A 24,784-nucleotide genomic window follows, 5' to 3' on the forward strand; every position below is an offset into this window, starting at 1 on the left:
ACATCACCGAACTCTGCTAAGCAATGTGGTCTAGATACAAACACAAATCTGACACAAACAAATGTTGTCCCGAGTCATATAATAAGAAGTGCGCCGGTTGAAGGAACAGCCTTGATGTCGCCGGAGCGTTTCATTATAACCATTATAATTCAAGGGTACTACGACTATGCTTGCACCTCATGGTACCAAAGCACCTCAAAGGCGCTTAAAACAAAATTACAAACATCACAAAACAAACTGGTCAGACTACTACTTGACCTGGACCCCAGAACCCACCTCACCCCTGCCCACTTTGACAACCTAGGATGGCTTAGAGTAGACGACAGAGTACAGCAACTTGCAATGGGCCTGGTCTACAAGATACACTATACGACCGGGGTACCCATGTACATGTCAAAATACTTCCCAAAGGTCAGTGAATACCACAACCACTACACCAGAGGAAGCTCAACAAACCCAGATTCGGCTCAAACAAGGGACTAACGTTTCGCAATTATGCCACAACAATGTGGAACGCCCTACCCAAAGCTAGGGGTAACAGTACTGTATATTTGAATACCGTTTATGTCACAAATGTATCTGTACTAAATACCTATATGTCCCTATGCCATAAATGTCATGTATGTTGTGTATGTCATAAATGTCTATATGAATTGAAAATGGGGGACCCTGATGGAAACAAGACAAACGTCTTTCTCAGGTCTGCATCCCCTTAACAATTGTATGTATTGAGCCGTACTGTATTGTACCCATTCTGCAATCTGTTAAATAAAGTTTTCATTCATTCATTCATTCACCATCTTGCAAGTTGCAACGTTGTTTAAGATATCAATCAAAGCATTGCAACGTTAGAATAGTTAGGATATCAATTGTGCATGAAAGGACTATATTTATATTGTTTGATTAGTATTATGAGATTCCCTGGCAGATTTCGTACAGTCAAAATCCGTTGATCAACTTGAGTTTCAGTGAACACATTGCACTGACTCACCAAAGTCTGCGGTGGTTGAGATGTAGTAACGTTACGTTAGTCCAGTTGACTCCAGCAGCGCCTCAAACATGTTCTTTATCTCGTTTCCATGTTGTATATTAATTATCTCTCCAAGTAGTTGCTAAATGGTTTGTTAGTTTGTTACTGCGTTCTTTTTATGTAGATTCATAGCGAGCGTTTGTTTTGTTTACAATAGAGAGGGTCTATTTCTTTCCGTAGCCGCATTTCTTGCGCACTTCTGATTGGCCAGTGGCCAGACTCGCCTCGTATCATTCTACGCGGGTGGGGATGAGGATAATAATAATAATCACTACCGCTCGCTATCAATCTACGCCGTATATAACGCAAATAACGCAGTGACGAACCATTCAGTAACGTAAGTAGCGTTACTGAATTTCAAAAGTAATGCGTTAGAGTACTAGTTGCGGCAAAAAGTAACTTCGTTTCTGTAACGCGTTACTTTGTAACGCGTTAGTCCCAACACTGATCACTACCCACCTTCAAAACCTCTCTAAAAGAGCACCTACGGGAGACTGCAATCCGAAACTGGCCCCTGTAAATGTCCAAACCCAACCCCCTCCAATGTACAGTTTCCCCACCCCACCCACCCAACCACCTCCAATGTACAGTTTCTTCCCCCTCAAATGTATATAGATCTGGTATGTCATAAATGTCTAGATGTAGCAGTACTGTATCTGTATGTCATGTACAGTGATGCCAGTAACGTGTTACTAAGTAACGCGTTATTGTAATCTGATTACTTTTCCCCGAAAATAGTAATCTAACGCGTTAATCTTTAAAAGCCAGTAATCTGATTGCAGTTACTTGTCCAAGTGGCTGTGCGTTACTATTTCGTTACTATCTCATCATAAATTCATAATGCAGGCGGAATGCAGTATTTTATTTCGTTTTCGACAGTCAAAAATACATTTTGAGCTGTTTTTCTTATTTGGGAGTGACGTGGTGTGGCAGTGAAAGGGTTAAATACAAGAATGTGTCCCGCGGCGTGACTGGACTCTGTCTGTGAGTGACTCTGCTTTGGTCCAATCACATTCCCCATCCACAGTCTGCGAATCAGAGGCAGAGTAGGGCGGGTCTTCACAGCACGTCATGTGACATATGCGCCAATCGTGTGACAGCAGGGCTCCGTCGTCGGAGAATTCCACCACAAAACAAAAGTATCTGGAATCACAACACTAGCCGACGCTTCAACTAGGTACAGGAGGGTTGATGGTGGCAGAGCAAAAGCTCTTATTTGCCAGATTTACAGTTAATTTACATGTTAAAGAGAGACTGATTGTATGTTTATAGAGAGACATTTATAAAAACAATTTAATAGTTACAGTTGATATAATTGAATAGTTCAGCAAATTTGTTAGATGTGATACACTGGTTTTGTAAAACCACTGGCTGGCTGCTCTAATGCTGTGAGCATCATAGACTGTTGCTTTACCATACTTGATGGTACAGAAGCTGAAGTACTAGTTTAACAATTTACGTTATGTGCAGAGAAACAAGTTAAAAACAATTTATGCACTTTCAATAAAGCGTTTAAAAAAAAACTGTTGGGGGAACGACGACGACTTCGTAACCTAGTTACTTTCAAAGTAACTAAGTTACTCTGATAATCAAGTAATCAGTAAAGTAACTTAGATTACTTTTTAAAGGAGTAATCAGTAATCAGTAATCTGTGGCATCACTGGTCATGTATGTCATATATGTTATGATGAATTGAAAATGGGGGACCCTGATGTAAACAAGACGAAAGTATTTCTCTGGTCTGCATTCCCTTAACACTTTCAGTGCCCACCACGTGATAAGACGTTTTATCAGCCCAATGCCTGAATGCCCACCACGTCAATTAGCGTGTTTTTTTATTAGCGATCTGAATTCATATTTCATCAACCGAGTCTCCCGTTGGTATGCAGCCCCTGTAGGAGCTCAGATGTGAAAAAACCGCCCCTATCGTCTCCCAGATGGTAATGCACCCTTTTGGAATGAACTCAATGAAAATGGATGAGAAAAGAAAAATCCGGAATCCACATTTTACTTCTCAGGCATGTAACCCGAGCCGATCGGATTCATTGTGGAGCCTCAGAACAGTGTGGAATACATATGTACAGTATGTAGCGTTGGATCAATAAAAACGATAGATTTTTGGAATGGCGATCATGAATTGGAATGATCTTTTTGGAGAACATCTGATCTGAGGTAAGGAATCTATTTTACAAGTCTTGGGATAATCAGAGTTGTATTCGCTGAGATCTCAGCGTTTGCCCTATGTGTGATCTGTCTGTGTGTGCGCGATCGCTTTGAGGGAATCAGAGAATCGATTTCAGATCGCCTATATAGCGTGCATACGTACACATATACTATCGATAATCTAGCGTTTATTTGAAAACTATTCATAAATAGGCCGAAAAATGACAACGTTTTTGTGTATTCTAGAATATTCCAGAAAAGGGCGATTATCATGGAATATTTATATTTTCCTTGAAAACGAGGGCTTTTCAAAATGCTATAAAACGGAAATGAACCGATAAAAAAACAATCCGCTTCGACAATGTTGACTGGAAAACGAGTCATTGATAAGCGACGGGCAGATTAGACACAGACATAATTTAAAACATAGATTAGGCGTTATTAACGCTAACATTGAAGTGGATGGTGGGCATTCAAGCACTAAATCGTGCGCCCCCTGCTGGCACTGAAAGTGTTAACAATTGTGTGTATTGAGCCGTACTGTATTGTACCCATTCTGCAATCTGTTAATAAAATGTTCAATCAATCAATCAATCAATCAAGTATAATAAGAGTTGTCACATAAAATAAAATACGCTCATCCCTCGGGTAGGTGCTGGGCTGAGAATACCACTAAAGAAGAAAGAACACTCTACTACTCGACTATTACCCTAAATATACATACCATGTTAGGGGAATTGGGTTTCTTCATTGAGTGCTTATCCTTATCATTAGGGCACAAATATCTTGTGTTCAATGTTAATTCCGTCAGCTATTTTTTATTTTAGTCTTAGTCATGTGTCGAATGCTCTTTTTCGTTTTCATCATATTTAGTCACCTTCATCTATTTTTCGTTTAGTCAAGTTTTAGTCAACTACAGGTCTGAGCATTTTAGTCTCGAAATAGCCTTTTTTGTTTAGTCACGCCACTCGGTTACAGCCTCATAAATTGGCGTGAACTTTTTCTAAACAAAAACAAGCTAATGTTAGTGCTAGCTGGTTAGACTTATGTAAGCTATTTAATGTGTTCTATGTTATGATGCTGACGTTATTAGGCGGAGTTGCAGGGCGCGCGCCTGTGACAGGTCCGTTGTTGTGGAGTGGAAAGGGGAAGAAAACCGTTATGTTGATGATCAGATATCAATTCTCCCCCGTGATTTTATTTTACTATAGTTTGAAAGTAGAAGCAGACTATTCCTCGGTTACATTGCTGGCAGCGGTGGGATTGTTTCCTGCATCAGTGTCCAGCGTGAGAAGTAAAGGGAATGCGAGAATGAATTGGCGATGATTTGACAGCCAGCTAGTTGCTAATGCTAACAGTAACGTAGCAGTTCGTTTCAAACTAGTCTCCTCCTTGTCTTTCACTTTCAACAATACATTCTGCCAAGTGCAAGCCCACTGCATACAATACCACGAGACCCTGTTGCCCCGCCATTGTTCCATTAAACCCATGCCGTGTGCAGTAAGTTACTGCTATCTAGAACGCTGGCTAAGGACAAAATAACGAGAAATTAATCAAATCGCTTGCGCTGCACACGGGAAACGGAAACGCAGCTCTAATAATAACATGAATTATTCTAAAAGTTATAATTATTTTGTCTCGTCAGAGAGAGATTTCGGCAAGATTTTATTTTGCAAACTACATTTTGTGTCGTTGTTTGTAGTCAACGACATTGCATGAATTATTTAGTCACGTTAGTGTCACATGATCACCATTAACTCTCCTCCCTCTCCTCCTCCCTCTCCTCTCCTCCTCTCCCCCTCTCCCTCCTCTCCTACCTCTCCTCCCTCTCCCCCCTCTCCTACCTCCTCCCTCTCCTCCCTCCTCTCCTCCCTCTCCCCCTCCTCCCTCTCCTCCTCTCCCCCTCCTCCCTTTCCTCCTCCCTCTCCTCCTCTCTCCTTCTCTCCTACCTCTCCTCCCTCTCCTCCTCCTCTCCCCCTCCTCCCTCTCCTCCTCCCTCTCCTCCTCCTCCTCCCTCTCCTTCTCCCTCCTCCCTCCTCTCCCTCTCCTACCTCTCCTCTCTCTCCTCCTCCTCTCCTCCTCCCTCTCCCCCCTCTCCTCCTCCTCTCCCTCTCCTCCTCCCTCCTCCTCCCTCTCCTCCTCCCTCTCCTCCTCCTCCTCCCTCTCCTTCTCCCTCCTCCCTCCTCTCCCTCTCCTACCTCTCCTCTCTCTCCTCCTCCCTCTCCCCCCTCTCCTCCTCCCCCTCCTCTCTCCTCCCTCTCCCCCTCCTCCCTCTCCTCCCTCTCCTCCTCCTCCCTCCTCCTCCCTCTCCTCCTCCCCCTCCTCCCTCTCCTCCTCCTCCCTCTCCCCCTCCTCTCCCTCCCTCTCCTCCTCCCTCTCCTCCTCCTCCCTCTCCTCTCCCTCAGCACCACCTGAAGAAGCTGGAAGGCCGCCGCCTGGACTACGACTACAAGAAGAAGCGCCAGGGGAAGATTCCGGAGGAGGAGCTGAGGCAGGCGCTGGAGAAGTTCCACGAGTCCAAAGAGCTGGCGGAGAGCTCCATGCACAACCTGCTGGAGACCGACGTGAGTTCACCTCCCAACTGCAGGCGTGCGTACACCGTGAGAGCAGCGGGACGCCCCCCCCCCGGCGGGGCAGGGGGGGTTGTACACACGTTAAACGGCCTTTGCCCTGCTTTTCCAGCAAGCAGAACTGGGAGTACAAGGGGGGGGGGGGGCCTGACATTTCTAGCTATGTCACATCTGGTGAACTGGCATCTGGTTAACAGTGGAAAAACTAGGCAAATCACCCCGAAGCGAATTGCAATTCAATGCGGGTTGCAATTCATTAAATGGTGATGTTTTAACTAAAACATGCCACAATACCTAGTATTGCCTTTTTATTATGTGTATTTCTCCTAAAAATAAGTTCACTATTATTATAAGCAACATTTTGTAAAAGAAACACTTTTTTTGGCAAGATTTCCAGAATTCACGAGCTTAACTTCTCATGGAAAATGTACCCGAATATTACTGACCCTAGTTGGGTGGATCTGAATATGGAGCACATTGCCCAACTACAGTATATACTGTGACACCAGATCAGAATCAGAAAGGTTTTTATTGCCAAGTAGTTTTCAGGTTTTCACATACAAGGAATTTGCTTTGGTCGTTATCGGTGCGACATTGGCGGACAGACATTAACAGACGGATAATACAATAAAGAGGTGGAGTAAGATAAAATGAAATATGAACTAAGTTGAGCACAATAGAATATAATTATGGAGCGCGGCTGGGTAGCGCAGCGGACTAAGCGTCTGTCTACCACCACAGAGACAGTGGGATCGAATCCAGCTGTGGTGCTTCCGGGTTGGCCGACCGTCCATACTGACACAATTGGCAGTGTTAGAGGGTGGGAAACCCGGCGAGGGTGGGTCCTGGTCGTTGTAAACAGCGACTCCTACAGTTCGGTCGGGGCGCCTGCACAGCAAGGGAAGGATCTGGGAGAGGTAGTGTGACCTTCCACACGTCGTTACACTCTCCCAGTGAGAGTCCGTGCTGCCAGGTGAAAACAAGCGGTGGGCTGGGTACACATGTGTTGGAGGAAGCATGTGATAGTCTCCGCCCTCCCGGACCGACGGTAGGGGGTAGAGTGCGCAACGACCAGGAAGGGGATTGGGAATTTGCATAACGACTAACATTGGGATGGGAGAAAAACGGAAAAACGGAAAAAAGGAGGAAAAAGATAATTATGTATTATGGAATAAAATAAAAATATAGGCCAGGGCTGTACAACTGTAAATAAAGAGGTAGAATAATATTAAATGGGATATAAACTCAATTAACACTTTGACTGCCATGAAACGTGTTTTGACGTCATTGCGGGCCATGCTCAAGTTGCCGGAGGACGCTGTACAGCGTCCTTATATCAATATTTCAAAAATCTGCGATCGGATTCATATGTCCCCTCCGCTGGCCTGAGATCCACCAGCAGGACCCACTGAGCTCTCTGGCGGTTCAGGAGCGCCATCTGGTGGCCGATCGGCGCAATCGCTTTAACAGGAAGTGGCATAGAGGTTGTGCTAGACGTCCGTAGTACTTCCGGGCGCTCGCTATAGGTCCCGGGACTCTGGCTCGTCACGCTACACAGTGATCGATTGCCAATAACTCGATAAACAACATGATTTGGACGTATATACCATTATACAAGCTGGAGATGGACCGGGTAAATTTACATCCCATAATGATAAGATTTCAACTCTACGATGATCGCCCAACGGCGCGCGGAGACTGGGGTGAGTTTCAGCGTGTAACGTTACCGTCTTCGATAATAACTGCTATTATCAACATTTGACCCACATTAGATGATTGGTATAACGCTGCCCACGGAATTATAAACGCCCCCTAGCCCATCCGGTCAACATCAGATGACGTGTAGTAACTTCTAGAAGTACGTCTAGTTGGAATTTTTTATATCGCGCTGATTGCCATAAAACTGTATTGCATCATCAATATAATGCATTTGGGGCTATAGATCACGTTCTGGAGAAAGCTGCAGAAAGAGATGAAAACATACTTATACATTAGACCATACTTTACTATGAATATGTGAATGAAAAAGTTTAACGTTGCTACACAATGAACAATACATATAGGACTTTGAATGGGCCCTAATAATGGCAATGTAGCAATAGAATTTAAAAAGTTATAGCCCTGCAAAGAAGGGGACTTTCTCCATAGACAAATAGCGCTGGCAATCTATGGTATATCATGAATTTAACCCAAGGCAACCAAAGTGTTAAATATAGCACAATAGAATATAGTACAAATAAAATAGGAATAGGCCAGGGCTGTACAACTGTAAATAAAGAGGTAGAATAATATTAAATGGGATACAAACTAAATTAAATATAGCACAATAGAATATAGTACAATACAAATAAAATAGGAATAGGCCAGGGCTGTGCAATTGGGGCAGTTAGGATCAGTAGTAGTAGTAGGGGCGACAGTGGCTCGGGGAGGTCGTCTGGCAATCCGGATGTTCCCGGTTCGATTCCCGCTCCTCCTTGAGCAAGATACTTAACCCCTAATTGCTCCCAATGAGCAGGTTGGCAGCACCTCGCGTGGTCGCCTCCGCCGTCGGTGTGTGAGTGAATGGGTCAAATGTGAGTAACAAATCGTAAAGCCCTTTGGATAAAAGTGCTATATAAAAAAAGCAGCCATTTACCATTTAGTAGTAGAATTATATGAAAGAAGGGAGTTGTGTTTGACCTCGCTTCGAGGAGCGAGAGCTGATCTTCATCGTGTGTTGGGTATCAGTGGAGGCAGTAAAGGGAGAGAGCCGCGCGGTGCGGTGCCCACGTCTCCTGAGGGTAAACGAGCCATACGGTTATATAACCGCTCGCCGAGTATAGCATGTCCAAGGTGACACGTCTTGTTTTCCACAGTGACTCGCCGTCTCTCGCTGAGGAGACCGACTCGCCCGACCTGTTTTCCTCCCTCTGGCGTTTGCCGTTTTCACACCGAACACAATGAGCAGAATGACTTCAGGCGGCTGAGCGTTGTGATTGAAAAGTGACACGATGAGAAAAGAATGGAACACCGTTATGGATTGAAAATGGGGGACCCTGATGTAAACGAGACGAAAGTCTTTCTCTGGTCTGCATCCTCCTTAACAATTGTGTGTATTGAGCCGTACTGTATTGTACCCATTCTGAAATCTGTTAAATAAAGTTTTCAATCAATCAATCAATCAAAACACTCATGTTGGGGGGGGGGGGGGGGGGTTGCTTGAATTATTTACATGAAATCTCATCAGATTCTTTAGTGTGCGCGTCACAAACTGGCCAATTGTACATGAAACAATGTACACCATTGTGCATGCATAGTGCCTCTTTAACACACACTGACCACAACTTGATTATTAATTATGTCCCCAATGGAAAGCTTTGTTACCATCTGCAATAGAAAAAATATATATATACATCTGTTTTATCTAATAAGATAACGTTTTCAGTCTGTTCACCTCATTTCAATCATTTTTATTGCTGTAAAATGAGATTTCTTTACATTTCTTTTTCAGTTTATCAATAACATGTTGCAAGAGGAAGTGATATATCGCAGTAAAGTAATTTTTTTATATGTAGTAGTAGTAGTAGTAGTTTATTCAGTCATCGTCTCACACAATACAATATCCACACTCATTTAATATTTGATTTTACAGTGACTGAAAAGGTACACACTGAAGCATAATGCTTATACATGCGTGTCCTATATTCTTAACAAAATTAAGACTCAAACAGTATTCTAAAAGAAAATATTATGAAATATTATTATTATTATTATTATTATTATTATTATTATTATTATTATTATTATTATTATTATTATTATTATTATTATTATTATTATTATTATTAATAATAATATGAAATGCCCTGAAGGTCTGTTTACCTAAATGTTAGTAACACATGTTGAAGGTGAAGAAGCAAGAATATCAGTGTTCCATGTGTGTAAGTAAGTAAGTAAGTAAGTAAGTAAGTAAGTAAGTAAGTAAGTAAGTAAGTAAGTAAGTAAGTAAGTAAGTAAGTAAGTAAGTAAGTAAGTAAGTAAGTAAGTAAGTAAGTAAGTAAGTAAGTAAGTAAGTAAGTAAGTAAGTAAGTAAGTAAGTAAGTAAAGGTTTATTTATATAGCACCTTTCACAGACCAGGGTCACAAAGTGCTTCACATATAAAAACATCAGTAAAGTGCAAGGATAGCAGCATGTTAAAAAGAAAGTAATTAAAAACGTGAAAAAAGAAGAAAAAAAACTGATAAAAAGACATAAAAGATTTACACAGACATAGTTAGCCAAAACCCTGTTTGAACAACACAGTCTTTAGCTGCTTTTCTTTTAAAAGTGTTTACCGAGACCACAGATCTTAGGTCCACGGGCAGAGCCTTCATAGCCTGGGGGCCACGGGTTTGAAGGCTCAGTCACTTTTTGTTTTTAATCTGTGTGTGTGTGTGTGTGTGTGTGTGTGTGTGTGTGTGTGTGTGTGTGTGTGTGTGTGTGTGTGTGTGTGTGTGTGTGTGTGTGTGTGTGTGTGTGTGTGTGTGTGTGTGTGTGTGTGTGTGTGTGTGTGTGTGTGTGTGTGTGTGTGTGTGTGTGTGTGTGTGTGTGTGTGTGTGTGTGTGTGTGTGTGTGTGTGTGTGTGTGTGTGTGTGTGTGTGTGTGTGTGTGTGTGTGTGTGTGTGTGTGTGTGTGTGTGTGTGTGTGTTCACTGTTCTCTGATATTTCAGCAAACACCCCCGATGTTGTTATTGTTAATGAGAATAACAGAGAGGTTCTCATCCTAGAAGTTGGCTGCACGTTTGACTACAGTCTAGAGGAAGCCTTTACAACCAAAATGTTAAAGTATCAACTGTTAGAGCGTACCATATCACAACTCGGCTACAACTGTAAACTTTTAGTCTTCATATTTGGAAGCCTGGGTCATGTCCATAAGTTGAGTGTTAGAGGCCTTCAGTTGGCCGGTCTTCCGAAGAGAAGAGCCAAACAATTAGCAAAATATTGCTCAGTGTCAGCTATTATTGGCAGCCGGGCAATTTGGATAAGACGCTGCTATCTGTACCCATGAGCTGTGTGTTGATTGTCAGGTTCATCATCCGTGTGAGTCTGTAACTTTGGTTGCCACTGTGGCACGATTGTATCGGAATAATCCCACAATGTACAAGTGCACTGTTAATATTTGTAGTGATGCACCGATGTGAAAATTGTGGCCGATACCGATATTAATATTGCTGTTCTGGCCGATACTGATATTTACCGATGTCGATATCTCTGTATAGAAAACACTTTTTTATGATAATCAAATAAAGAGCTATTTTCCAAAACGCATAATTTCTTTACTTTTGTAACTTATTTTCAGAAATGACTGATATTTTGAAACTATTTAAGGCCAAAACATGTAAAAAGAAAGAAAAAAACGATTTTTTTTTTTTTTTTTTTTTTTTTTTTTTTAATATCGGCCCTATCTTGATATCGGACCGATACCGATGTGTAAAAAAACGGCCATATCGGCCGATATTATATCGGCGGCCGATATATCGTGCATCACTAAATATTTGTGTCCTTTAAACTTTGTCTTTATGTGGACATAAATAAAATATTCTAAATGTGTGTGTGTAGGTGGAGCAGGTGAGCCAGCTGTCTTCTCTGGTTGAGTCCCAGCTGCATTACCACAAGCAGGCGGCGCAGATCCTGGAAGAACTGTCCGACAAACTTCGAGAGAGGTCAGAGGTCCCCGCCCATTAACCCTTTCACTACCAAATGGTTAACCCTTTCACTGCCACCACACTACAGAAGGTTAACCCTTTCACTGCCACACTACAGAAGGTTAACCCTTTCACTGCCACACTACAGACGGTTAACCTTTCACTAAACGATAGGAGATGATTGTGGACTTTAGGTGGTCGGGGGGTCAGGGACTACGGCCCCCTCGGCATCGACGGGGCACCGGTCGAGAGCGTGAACAGTTTTAAGTACCTCGGAGCCCACATATCCGAGGACTTGACATGGACCACACACACATCGACAGTGTTGTGAAGAAGGCACGGCAACGCCTCTACTTCCTTAGGCGCTTAACACTTTGAGCGCCACTCACGGCTTTTCTCTGGTTTTACGACCCGAGGTAAGGAATCTATGTTATCAGTGTTAGGATAATCAGACTCGTTTTCACAGAGATATAAGCGTTTATGTGATATGTGATATGGCTGTTTTTACTGTAAAAGCCATGAGGAAATAAGAGCAGCGATTATCAGCGCATGGCACGAGCGTGCGTGCGCACACATATACTATCGATCATCTAGCGTTTATTTGAAAACGATTCATAAATAGGCCGACAAATGACAACGTTCTGGAATATTCCAGTAAAAGGCGATTATCATAGGCATGGGTTGTTTTTCCCGGGAAAACGGGTGATTTTCAGAATGCTATCAAACGGAAATGAAGCGATAAAAATACAATCTGCCTTGCCAATGTTGACTGGAAAATGAGTCTTTGATAAGCGACGGGCAGATTAGACACATAATTTAAAACATAGATTAGGCGATATTAACGTTAACATTGGCCGTGGACCGTGGCATTCAAGGGGGTAAAAAGGAAAACACGGCCGGCGCTCAAAGTGTTAAGGAAGTTCAACGTGAGTCAGAAGATCCTTAAGAACTTCTACTCATGCACAATAGAGAGCATCCTGACTGGCAATATCACCTCCTGGTTGCGTGTGGCTTTATGACAGGTCATGAGTGCAAGAATGTGACAATTTGACCATGTGACCGCGGCAACGCGGGAGAGCGGCAGTGCGGAAATAGGCTGTCTCTAAGACAAACTCTAACCTTAACCAGCTCCTTAACAGCGCCTAAACTTAACCGTTCTAACCTTAACCAACTCCGAAACAATGCCTAACCTTAACCTTAACCTTAACCATGCCTAACCTTAACCATAGAAAGAATATTGCCATTCTCTTTGACAAACTCTAACCTTAACCAGCTCCTTAACAGCGCCTAAACTTAACCGTTCTAACCTTAACCAACTCCGAAACAATGCCTAACCTTAACCTTAACCTTAACCATGCCTAACCTTAACCGGCGAAAGAATACACGTTAAAAAAAAAATCACGTTAAAAAAAGAAAAATCATGGGATTCGAACTCGTCAACAACGAACCGCAGGACCGCGGACCGCTGCTATGCCAGGTGAGCTGAAGCGCTGAATGAAAATCATGGCGGATTCCTGCGGCGGTTACCTAATTCCGCTCGCGCTCTGCCGCTCCGCCGCTCTGCTGCTCTGCTCTGCGGTTGCCGCGCCTGCAGCGGGGCATGGCGCAGCCAATCAGGGAAAACGCGGAAGCAAAAGCAGCACTACTGACCTGTCATTAAGGAATAGGCCTCCTGGTTTGGGAATAGCACTGCACAAGACCGCAGCAGACTACAGAGAGTGGCCCGTTCAGCCGAACGCACAATTGGAGGGGGGCTTCCCACTCTCCAAGGCATTTACAACAAGCGGTGCATGGGCAAGGCTAAGAGAATAATCAAAGACTCCAGCCACCCAAACAACTGCCTCTTTGAACTGCTGCGGTCAGGCAAGCGATACCGGAGTCTCATGGCAAGCACAGAGAGACTCAGAAGGAGCTTCTATCCCCAGGCCATCAGGATGCTCAATGAACAATAAGCAAACCATCAACACACCCACAGCACACATACACTTACTTAAATAAACAACACACTGTAGCACCCACTTTACCACTTTAGACACACTTTACACTTTATATTTATATTTATATTATTGGTAAGGAAATTGCACATCATTCTCATTCCTTATTGCACCTCACCACTACAAGGTGGCACCACAAGCTAAGCTATACCTCACCATTTTTGTACCAGCTGTACATACTGTATATATAGATACACTGAACAATTTTGTTGTTTACACTTGTTTACGTACTTGACTTCTTGGCTTTCTATTTTATACTTATTATACTTATTTTATACTATCTTGTTATTATCTAGCACACTCTCGGGAGCAACACAGAAAGAAACATTTCATGCAAAGTATTCTGTATTCTGTATGACAACTAATAAAGACACTTGAACTTGAAACTACCACACTACAGACGGTTAATCCTTTCACTACCAAACGACAAAGGGTTAACCCTTTCACTACCACACTACAGAAGGTTTCACTACCACACTACAGACGGTTAACCCTTTCACTACCACACTACAGAAGGTTAACCCTTTCACTACCACACTACAGCCGGTTAACCTTTCACTACCACACTACAGATGGTTAACCCTTTCACTGCCACACTACATACGGTTAATCCTTTCACTACCAAACGACAAAGGGTTAACCCTTTCACTACCACACTACAGAAGGTTAACCTTTCACTACCACACTACAGAAGGTTACCCCTTTCACTACCACACTACAGAAGGTTAACCCTTTCACTACCACACTACAGATGGTTAACTGTGTGTAGTGAAAGGGTTAACCCATGCTGCTGTTGGACATTAGAGCCCATACCACACTAACACACAGGGTATCTAGTATCAGCCTGATCTCACTTAGAATATGTAAATAAAGTACTAAACCACAGGAAAAAAGTTGTTATATAGCCATAAGTAAACTTAAACTCACCATTACCTTAACCCTGACCTTGACCACACTGTTCCCTTAAACTAACCGTTACCTTAAGTTACCCTAACCCTAACCGTGATGTTACCTTAACCCTGACCTTAACTACACTGTTCTACCAATGGACTTAATGGTCTGCAATATAAGTGCAATTGAGTGTGGAAAAGGAAGAGGCTACTTACATTGTCACTTGCTGGTCGACACCCGACACTTTTTGGCTTTTACCAGCCTGTCGACAATTTTCATTATGTCGTTTAGATGTCCGTGTGTCAGACGATTGCGCAGTTTGGACTTGTTAATGTTCATCACAGAGAAAGCCTGCTCGCAATAGATATATTGTCCCAAACATACAAATCATCTTTGATGCAAAGGATGTGATCTGTGTGTAATTTGGTGTCCGGCATTGATGGAAGGATTCCAAACCAACAGATCTGCAAATGTATCCTTCAGCGGTGTGCGCTACACTGCAGTTCAATCAGCTCCATTTGGAGTTCCTCTGGCACGTCGGGTGCGTTGGTGGTGAACGGAGAACGAAAAAGTGCAAAGTCCTTCTCAGTGAAGACAGTGAATCGATTGTCAAACTGGCGTATAAGCCTGAGCAGCATGTATGTGTCCAAACTCTCGTGATTGACAGGTAGAGATTTTAGACGGCGGAAGTGGACTGCGTTGTGCTGGGATAGCTGCGTCTCCCACGGAGCCAATTTCATTTGAAAAGCACGAACGCTATCATGGTACTCTGCGACGAGTTTTGTTGCGGCCCTGCATGCTAACATTCAACACATTTTAAAGTGTTCTGTAATGTCCACTGAAAAGGCAAGATCCCTAAGCCAGTCTGGATCATCCAACTCGGTCACTGGCTTTCCTTTCTGCTCCATGAATTGAGCGTTCTCCGTGCGTAATTTGAGCACTCCATAATAGTGTTTGAGCACTGCTCCTCAGCTCAACCAACGGCAATACCGGCCGCATCCTGCTAGATGGCAGTGTCGCCCACCCTTTGAAACCTCATATCTCACCCTGTGTTACACTTAAATCCCTCCGGGCGCTAAATTTAGACGGAGCCGAGTAAATCGCTTCATCCGACCACCAACGCATCTGGCACACTCGATCCATAGGTTGTGCCAAATTATATCAGGGAACAGATGGACACCAATACTGGAAATCGCGATTAGACAATTGGAATATTCTTTTTGGAATACCCCCGATCAACTAATATTGCGTTCTGATAAAAGTGCATCAAACTACCTTAAACTAACGTTACCTTAAAGGGGAACTATTTTACTATTTCTTTCACTATTTGGGCACTTTTACACAATTCCTGTGAGTCTATGGAACACCTCTGTAATATATATTTTTTTTTTATTCATTGTTTTGTATTTCTAATCAAGTCCTCAAAAACAGCATTTTTCTACCTCAAGATTTCGAGCTGTTTTGAGCCTGGGCTCCTAAACCACGGCACCGTGCCGGCCCCCCTGAACATTAACATGCAGCGGTGACTATATGACATCACATATAGGCACATTTTCAAACGACTCAGTTCAGTGAGGGTGAATATTGTGAGAGGAGAATTGGAAGAATGCGCCAATATGAGAATTTTGAGACATAGATCATATTAATATAAGTTCACATAGCTAGGAAACAATGCTAAACACTCAAAAAGGCCATTTATAAGATAGTTCCCCTTTAACCCTAACCACACTGTTACCTTAAACTAACTGTTACCTTAACCCTAACCTTAACCACGCTTAACCTTAACCACCTTAAACTAACCATAACCTTAACCTTAACCTTTAAAGTTAAACAAACCATCATCATAGTATTTCTGTGTTTGTATCAGGGTGGGTGGGTGGCTTATTCTACCATTGTTGGTTCGATACGAAACGTGAATATACTACTTATACAAGACGTAAATAATATATTACTTATGGCTATAAAAAAATATTTCCTGTGGTCGATTAGTACTTTATTTGTGTTTTCTGATGAGACCGTGTTGCTAGTATCTACCAAGAGCAACGTGTTACATGCAACACTTCTTTCATTTAATTTCCCCACTCATGGCAGGAAGTTAGATTCCTCTATTGAATGGAAACGCTAAGGCAATATCCTCAGTCTCTTGAGTTTGTGTTTTTTCATGCCATTTTGTGTGTGTGTGTACCTCAGGATGAGCGAAGCCCAGTCTCGCCCCAGACGTGAATACACGCCCAAAGCCAGACCGTCGTATGACTACGAGGCGGAACATTCGAACGGAGGAAATTACACACCTCCTGCAACGACCCCTCCTGTTTACTCTTCCGGTAAAACTGGGATTGTACCTCATTGGTAACTAGGGATGTTCGATATTGGCTTTTTTACCGTTACACCTATATTGTCCAACTCTTAATTTCCGATACCGATATCAACCGATACCGATATATGCAGGGTTTCCATTACATAACATTACATATCTCTTGTCGGGGAATTAACACAACATTATGCATACTTTGACAATAAATAAAATAAGAATTTGTTCTTACTTGCTTGCCTGGGTAAATAAAGGTTAAATAAATGTAAAAGAAAATATTTTTTGAAAACCGATACCAATCATTTCCGATATTACATTTGAATGCCAATATCGGCCGATAATATCGGACATCCCTACTTATTAGTAAAGTGTTCTGAGCTGTGTGTGTATGGATTGAGAATATATTGCAGAATGTGTGTGCTGGTCTGTTTGTGTGTGTGTGTGTGTTTGTGCTTTCATACATAGACAGACACGTCTCCCAGTATTGTACTGATATGTAGAAACCCCTGCTCTATATCCAGGTCCATCGTCCCAAAGACGCTTCTCGACGAGCAGAACGCGTGAGTCTGACAGATGGAGAGAGTGGCACCCGATTAAGACAACTTACTAAATCGCACTGTTGTTGTTGTTGTTGTTGTTGTTGTTGTTGTTGTTGTTGTTGTTGTTGTTGTTGTTGTTGTTGTGTGTTTTGAGAGAGTGATAAGAGAGAGAGAGTGATAAGAGAGCGAGAGAGAGAGAGTATTTACATGTATGCATGTCTGTCTACAGATGGAGAGAGTGGCACCCGATTAAGACAACTTACTAAATCACACTGTTGTTGTTGTGTGTTTAGAGAGAGAGAGAGAGAGAGAGAGAGAGAGAGAGAGAGAGAGAGAGAGAGAGAGAGAGAGAGAGAGAGAGAGAGAGAGAGAGAGAGAGAGAGAGAGAGAGAGAGAGAGAGAGAGAGAGAGAGAGAGAGAGAGAGAGAGAGAGAGAGAGAGAGAGAGAGAGAGAGAGAGAGAGAGAGAGAGAGAGAGAGAGAGAGAGAGAGAGAGAGAGAGAGAGAGAGAGAGAGAGAGAGAGAGAGAGAGAGAGAGAGAGAGAGAGAGAGAGAGAGAGAGAGAGAGAGAGAGAGAGAGAGAGAGAGAGAGAGAGAGAATTTACATGTATGCATGTCTGTCTTACCTGTGTTTATGTAACATGGAACGGTGTGTGTTGCTGGGTTCACTTATAATTTGTCCACTTGTCGATTCCCCCCCCCCCTAAAATACTGTACATGGGACTGTGTGGGAGCGGACATTCCTCTAACCACAGATACTGTGAGCATACACAGCAAGCCGTGCTCCATCTTGGCTCTAAACAACGAACGGCTGCAACGGTTTCAATCAATCATTCTGACTGTGGAATGGTCTGGTTTTGGAACTTACTGTAAATTCTAAAGTTGTCAACAACCCCATTGGGTTTTGGGAAACCGTCTGTATCTCTTGCTATCTGCTCGCAGGAGGAGTGGACTTCTGAGGCTCAAGAACCTGGGATACCGTGTACCGTTGTTACGTCTTCAAGTGAGATTCAGAGCAGGCTTCGCACAAGGTCCAGATTTTTGTCCAAAAAAAAAAGTCGAGGCCTGGAATTCCTTAAACTGATTTTTTTTAACAAGGTGCTTAAAAAAAGTCCTTGAAATCGGGCGGTCGGGTGGTGTAGCGGAGATTGCGCTCGTCACCAATGCAAGAGGCTGCGGTCTCGACTCCCGGAGTCAGCATTGCCCTGCGGCTTGGGCCGATCGTCATACTAACTCGTTTGGCTGAGTTAGCGGGAGGGAAGTCGTGGGTGGGGAATCTGGCGTTGTCGACAGTGACGCCTACAGGTCAGGTCTGGACGCCTGCTCAGCGAAAGGCAGGATGTGGTGAAGGCAGCGTGACCTCCCACGTGTTACGCTTCACCAATGAGAGTCCTCGCTGCCAGGTGAGGAGAGAGCCACTGGCTGTCTCCACATGTGTCGGAGGAAGCATGTGGTAGACTTCAGGGTTCCCTTGGACCAACCAGTAGGGGGCACATGCGCACAACAACCAGGTAGGGGAGGGGGGGAATTGGCATAATGACTAAATTGGGATGGGGAGAAAAGCATAGAAAATCAGGCGGAGAAAAAGAGGATACAATTTTTTTAAGTCCTTGAAATTCAAATCAACCATTCAAAGCATTGAATGTTTTGTTCATCTATGATCAAATAGTTCTGAATCAAGAAATATAATTTTATCTAAAATGTAACTCATTGTCAGAAATTGGTTTTAAGCCATAAATATTGGATCCGATTTTCTTTTCAATAAAAAAAAACAGCATTTAAAAGTGAATTGTATCATTTTAAATGCCCTTTTTAAATGGAAAATAGTGCTTAGGAAAAGTACTTGAAAGTCCTTGAATTTCATTTTGCAATGTCTGTTGGGAACCCTGGATTCAGGGGATAGAATTGGAGCCGCGTTCTCGAATGGAAAGGGAAACTGCTGCTGGCAAAAGTTGACTATTATTTTCCTGGTCTCAAAAGTCTTGATGCCAAATATTCCTTTCTTTCTCTGGAAGGAAGGTGGGGGGGGGGGGGTGGTTAATTATGCCGTCACAAACCCCCTTGAGCTTCAGAAGGCTGTTCCCTCCTCCGCATCACGGCTGCCACCGGTCACTAACTCATTGGTCTCTCCCCCGTTTTGGGACAAGGCCAGCACTCTGACTGCTGTGGTCCCCTTGGCAACCACACCGGTGGTTTACACACTGACTCAACCCTTTGGCTGGAGGAGAATGTCTACTAATCTTGTTAAAGGGACATGTCCCTGCTGTCTTAACACCCCCCCCCCCCCCCCCCCCCCCCCCCCCCCACCTCCTCATTTCAGTACCTTCTCCTTAATCTCAACCCTCCGCTCCCACAGACAATGTCCTCTTCTAATCATCCTTTCTCTCTCTCTCTCTCTCTCTCTCTCTTTCTCTCGCTCTCTCTCTCTCTCTCTGCCTCTCGCTCTCTCTCTCTGCCTCTCTCTCTCACTCCCTCTCTGTCTCTCTTTGTCTCTCTCTCTTTGTCTCTCTTTGTCTCTCTCTCACTCTCTCTCTCTCTGTCTCTCTCTCTTTTTGTCTCTCTCTCCCTCGTTCAATCTCTTTCTCCCTCTCTGTCTCCCTCCCCCTCTCTCTCGTTCAATCTCTCTCCCTCTCTTCCTCTCTCTCCCTCGTTCAATCTCTCCCTCTCTCTCTTTTTTGTCTCTCTCTCTCTCGTTCAATCTCTCTCTCTCTCTCTGCCTCTCTCTCTCTCTCTCTCTCTCTCTCTCTCTCTCTCTCTCTCTGCCTCTCTCTGCCTCTCTCTCCTATCTCTCTCTCTCTCTCTCTCTCCCCCCCTCCCTCCCTCCCTCCCCCCTCAGCGGAGGCGAGCTGCAAGGCCCTGTACGACTTCGACCCGGAGAACGAAGGCGAGCTGGGCTTCCGCGAGGGCGACATCATCACCCTCACCAGCCGCATCGACGAGAACTGGCTGGAGGGCAGCCTCCGCGGCCAGGCCGGGTACTTCCCCAACAACTACGTGGAGGTGGTGGTGCCACTGTCTCACTGAGGGAGGGAGGGACGGAGGAAGAGGAGGAGGAGGAGGAGGAGGAGGAGAGGGATGAGAAAGAGGGACAATAACACGCTGTCGGACGGTGAATCTCAGTAATCGTAAAAACACGCCTCCTCTTCGTTATCGTAATTGACCCGTCTCGAGCCCCCCGTCCTCTTTCTCTTGATCCATCCCAGCGACGCTTCCGGAGGATACATTTTTTAAAGGGCAGGGGTTTGAGATTGATAGTGAAACATCTTCAAACATCTTCAGTCAATTAATTAGAATAGAGATGAAGAGGCTTCTTTTATATTATTAAGATTCACTCAAAATCTGCAGTGAGGGACGTTGGGGCGGGGGGGGGGATATTGAACAGGGATGTTTTTTTTTTTTTATTATTGGAATTGGAATTTCCTGGCGCCCCGGGGGGTGTTCATGTCGGCTCACTCACTACGCACCTGCGCACTTTCTACACTCCTCCTCCTCCTCCTCACAGGGACTGATGAAGACGAAGGGCTACGAGAGGAACTGCACCCGGCATCATCTGTGACCTGCAGTATCCATCCATGATGAACACTAAGATGCTTAATACCATTATTATTATTATTATTATTATTATTATTATTATTATTATTATTATTATTATTGTTATTATCATTATTGCCTTATATTCACTACATCACATTTATTGTCGTCTTTCGTTGATCTGGTGATGATGTCTTCATGTTGGTACTACACAGAGCGCGTGTGTATTCAGTGTGTGTGCACGGACACGCGCACGCTTCACCACGCGTGGTGTGAACACAGTGTTCCTGCGACTCTCATTCCATACATCGCTGCCCCTGAGGCTGACGTTGTCTCGGAGGGGTCGGAGCAAAACATGGAGGACTCGTCCGCCGTTTGGAGCTGTCCTCTGCTGCCCTCTGCTGGTACTAGGAGAGCATGATCACCTGGAGCTACATGTTTCTGTGTGTCTTTATTTAGATTATAATAGAATAGAAATACTTTATTCATCCCGAGGGAAATTTGTCTTTTTTTTTTGTCTTGCGCCGCCGTCGTTTGTCGAGGTCACTAGCCCCTAAAAACCAAGCGCTCGTGTTTTTAAATTTTTTATTTAGCTTCAAAAACGATAACCGGTTTGTTTGAATACGGAATCACTTCGGCATCGATGGACTGTATTTAGAATGAGGTGTTCTCCCTCTCGCCTCCATAACGACTAGTACCGGTCGGGAATAACGACAGACAAAGTTCACAGACATGATTTGGGTCCATTCTTGAACTAAAGAAGCTGCCTTGAATTGTAATCTCCTTTTTTTTGGGGGAGGGATCGTGTTAAGCTTTTTTCTCACAATCTGCCAGTTGTGGCTCAGCCGTCGTTTTATTGCAGCACTTCGTCCCCAGAGTCCCATCCTCCCGTCTCTCTGAGCCTTCCATGGTTTATTATGGGTCTTTAGAGGTGATGCCCTGGGCACAGCCGTGGGTTCCTCTCTGTTCTCTTGGCCTTCATCTTGATCAACACTGCTGGCGGTGTTACTATCACGTCACACAGATCTTTTACCCTATACTAGTCTGTACTTATATCTTTCCATCCGGTTTCCATTCGGACTTTTCATACTCTGTTCTTATATCTTTCCATCCGGTTTCCATTATGACTTTTCACACTCTGTTCTTATATCCGGTTTCCATTCGGACTTTTCATACTCTGTTCTTATATCTTTCCATCCGGTTTCCATTCGGACTTTTCATACTCTGTTCTTATATCTTTCCATCCGGTTTCCATTCGGACTTTTCATACTCTGTTCTTATATCTTTCCATCCGGTTTCCATTAGGACTTTTCATACTGTGTTTGTATATATATTTCCCCCTGTGCTAATAATCGGCGATGGGTGAGTCACATGGCAAAAAAAAACTCCAGTTTTCATTAGGCCTTTTCATACCGTGTCACCCTGGACTGACACTCCACACACTCCAGGCCTATAAGTACCAAAGAAAAACAGCGTGTTAAGTAAGGGATAATGTATAGCTACGAGGTCATTGTCGAAAAATAATTGACCGACACAGAGTTTAAAATACAGAGCCGCCTCGGCGAGGTGTTTTAAACGTCAGTGAAGGTCAATTATTTTGCGACAATGATCGAGTATAGCTATACATTATCCCGCTTATTACATGGCTAACTTACTAACAATATATATATATATATCTGATAATGACCGCTGTCGGGGGGCTATTGACCAATCACAAGCAAGCATTTCGGCGAATGTGAAAACGCCATGTAATAAATATATATAAGTACTACAGCGCTCATCCCTGCAGCAGCGAAGCCCCAGCGCATCGGGGGTTAATAACGAGGAGTCCCACGTCTTGTCGCGTATATATCTTCACGTGGAGAAGGAACTCGAGTCGTGCCCCCCCCCCCCCCCCCCCCCCCTGACGGAAAACGCGGTCTCCTCCCAGCCATTGTGTATTACGGCGTGCCCGATCATTCATCTCTGGTCTCGGTTTCACCACCATTAAGCCCCATTACAGGGAGAGACTCTGAACTGTGAAGATTCGCACTGTTCACTAAATGTCAAACTTTTGCTCCTCCCGTCTCGCCCCCCTCGTTAGACCCCTGCCCCCCCTCGTTAGACCCCCCCCCCCCCCCCCCCTCTCCATTCGAGCCGTCGAGTGGAACGGACGGCTCTTTTCAGTAGGAAAAGGGCACTCTGTGTGGATTAGGCCCTGCCCCCACCCACCCACCGCTTCTTCTCTTACCACCTGCCCTGCCTGTCTGTCTGTACTATCCCCCCCACCCCCCATTCCAATCCCATGGTGCCCTCTTCTTAACCCCCCCCCCGAATCATCTTTAAATCCTCCCTAGATACCTTCCCTCCTCCCCTCCCACCTCATCCCTAAACATCATCCACCCACTAGCATGTGTGCCCCAGTGCCCCACACGCGGTGGTCTGTTTACATAGTGTTCGTGTCTTAATTCATTCAGGGCGTGCGGGGGGGGGGGGAGGGGGGGGGGGTGTGTTTGGTTGTGTGTGTGGTAAATTAAAGTGATTGATGCGGTGGTTCAGGTGTGGGTTGACAACACGCCTCATTAGGCTAAATCAAAGGCCCAGGGGTTGGTTTAGGCGGGAGGGGGGGGGGGGGGGGGGGTGTGGGGGTGTAAGGGCTCAGGTTTTGGGCTGTCACGCACCACCTCACATGATAACATTGATGATGAATAATGTAATGGAACAAAGGCGTGATATAAAAAATAAATGTGTGTGCTGTCGTCAGAGCGGACTTGCTGGAGTTACTCCCAGTATACCGTGGCTGACTAATTCGTATTTACATTGTGTTTTTTTCATACTACATAATGGGTTATATTTTGTATGAAAAACCCAGACACGCGCCTCAGATCCTTTTGATATTCTTGAAAGTATTACCTGGTTTAATAGCTTTTATTTTTAATATACAAACTCTATGGAATTTCCAGTGTAATAGATGTTAACTACTACTATGCATGTGTTGTCATATAGCTGCCTCCTCTCTTGTCTTCATAGCATTGCCTCCGTGTTTTTTTTAACGTGACACTCTGCGGGGGAATCTAGAAGCAGGATTATCCTGGATTATCTCTTGGGTGTATGGATTATCTCTCTATTATCTTTGTATTCTTTATGTATAATCTGTGTATTGTATATTTTTGTTATGATGTAAAGGGGGAATTATGCTATTCATTCATTTGTTTAATAAATATGAAGGACATTGGTTCTCAGTTTGTCATGTATGGATGGGTATAATTATATAATTTAATCAAAATTTGTTTATATGTATAGCCAATTTTTTAGCTTGTGTTTTATCTATTTTCACATTACACCTCTTTCAATACACTTTAATTAATTTCATTAATTAATAAGCTCCTTCATACTTGCATATGTCATTATTGTTCCCCCATCCCTAAGAACAACTAAATGTTTACATCTGTATGACAGCCAGTCAAGAGTAGGATATCTCAATACACTTCCATTAATTAATTAATAATATAAGCTCCTTCATACTTGTACATCATACATCATTATATTGTATCCCCATCCCTAAGAACAACTAAATGTGTATACGAGTGTATAATAGGATACATCAACCAGCTGTCGGATTATTATTTATTTCCATGGCAACAACATCTCATCGGGGGGAAGGCGTGTCAGTCACACTCCCCAGAATTACTGAGCGCCCCTTTGTCCTCCTCGGTCTCTGCGCCCAGCAGCCAGCGACACTCATGGCGGCTGCACCGGTCAAACCGGGGGGCTCCCGGGCGCAGCTCCCACCCTGCTACTACGAAGGATACCTGGAGAAGCGAGGACCGAAAGAAAAGGTAGGTTTCAGCGGCCATTGCATATAAATTATTGCCCATGTTGTTGGTTCAGTGCATCATGCATGTTCTGTGGCGTCCGTGCGTAAAGACCCAAACAAAACGCGCACAGACGGAGCTGTCAACTTCCTCCCTTGTGGTCGAATTATGGGCGAGGTTGGGGTTAACGGGAGGGGATCTTTCCACACACTGGAGCGGATATATCAGATCGATTTGTAAAAAGCATGCAGCAATGTATAATCTATGAAGAATCAGTCATGCATGTTCCGTCAAAGCC

The 24,784-nt window shown here is 43.9% G+C and overlaps 2 protein-coding genes across 3 annotated transcripts in view; one reads left to right on the top strand and one right to left on the bottom strand.

Annotated features, from left to right (window-relative positions):
- The window catches only part of LOC311227510 (endophilin-A2-like), a gene marked incomplete at its 5' end in the record, with an annotated part of 32,542 nt that extends 8,632 nt beyond the window's left edge, over positions 1-23,910 (top strand). The window contains 5 exons of one of the 2 annotated variants that reach the window (XM_084313203.1): positions 5,599-5,757; positions 11,342-11,445; positions 16,503-16,636; positions 17,145-17,183; positions 19,998-23,910. In XM_084313203.1, coding sequence (XP_084169329.1) covers positions 5,599-5,757; positions 11,342-11,445; positions 16,503-16,636; positions 17,145-17,183; positions 19,998-20,185 — 624 coding nt within the window. In that variant the 3' untranslated portion in view covers positions 20,186-23,910. The remainder of the gene's footprint in view (positions 1-5,598; positions 5,758-11,341; positions 11,446-16,502; positions 16,637-17,144; positions 17,184-19,997) is intronic. The other variant, XM_084313204.1, reaches the window with a different exon arrangement.
- Positions 1-24,784, bottom strand: part of LOC311226401 (uncharacterized protein) — a gene marked incomplete at its 5' end in the record, with an annotated part of 864,333 nt that overhangs the window by 804,069 nt on the left and 35,480 nt on the right. The gene's annotated exons all lie outside the window — the stretch shown is intronic.

This window comes from Notolepis coatsorum (assembly GCF_963971535.1).
Source record: "Notolepis coatsorum genome assembly, chromosome: 4".
Lineage (NCBI taxonomy): Eukaryota > Metazoa > Chordata > Actinopteri > Aulopiformes > Paralepididae > Notolepis > Notolepis coatsorum.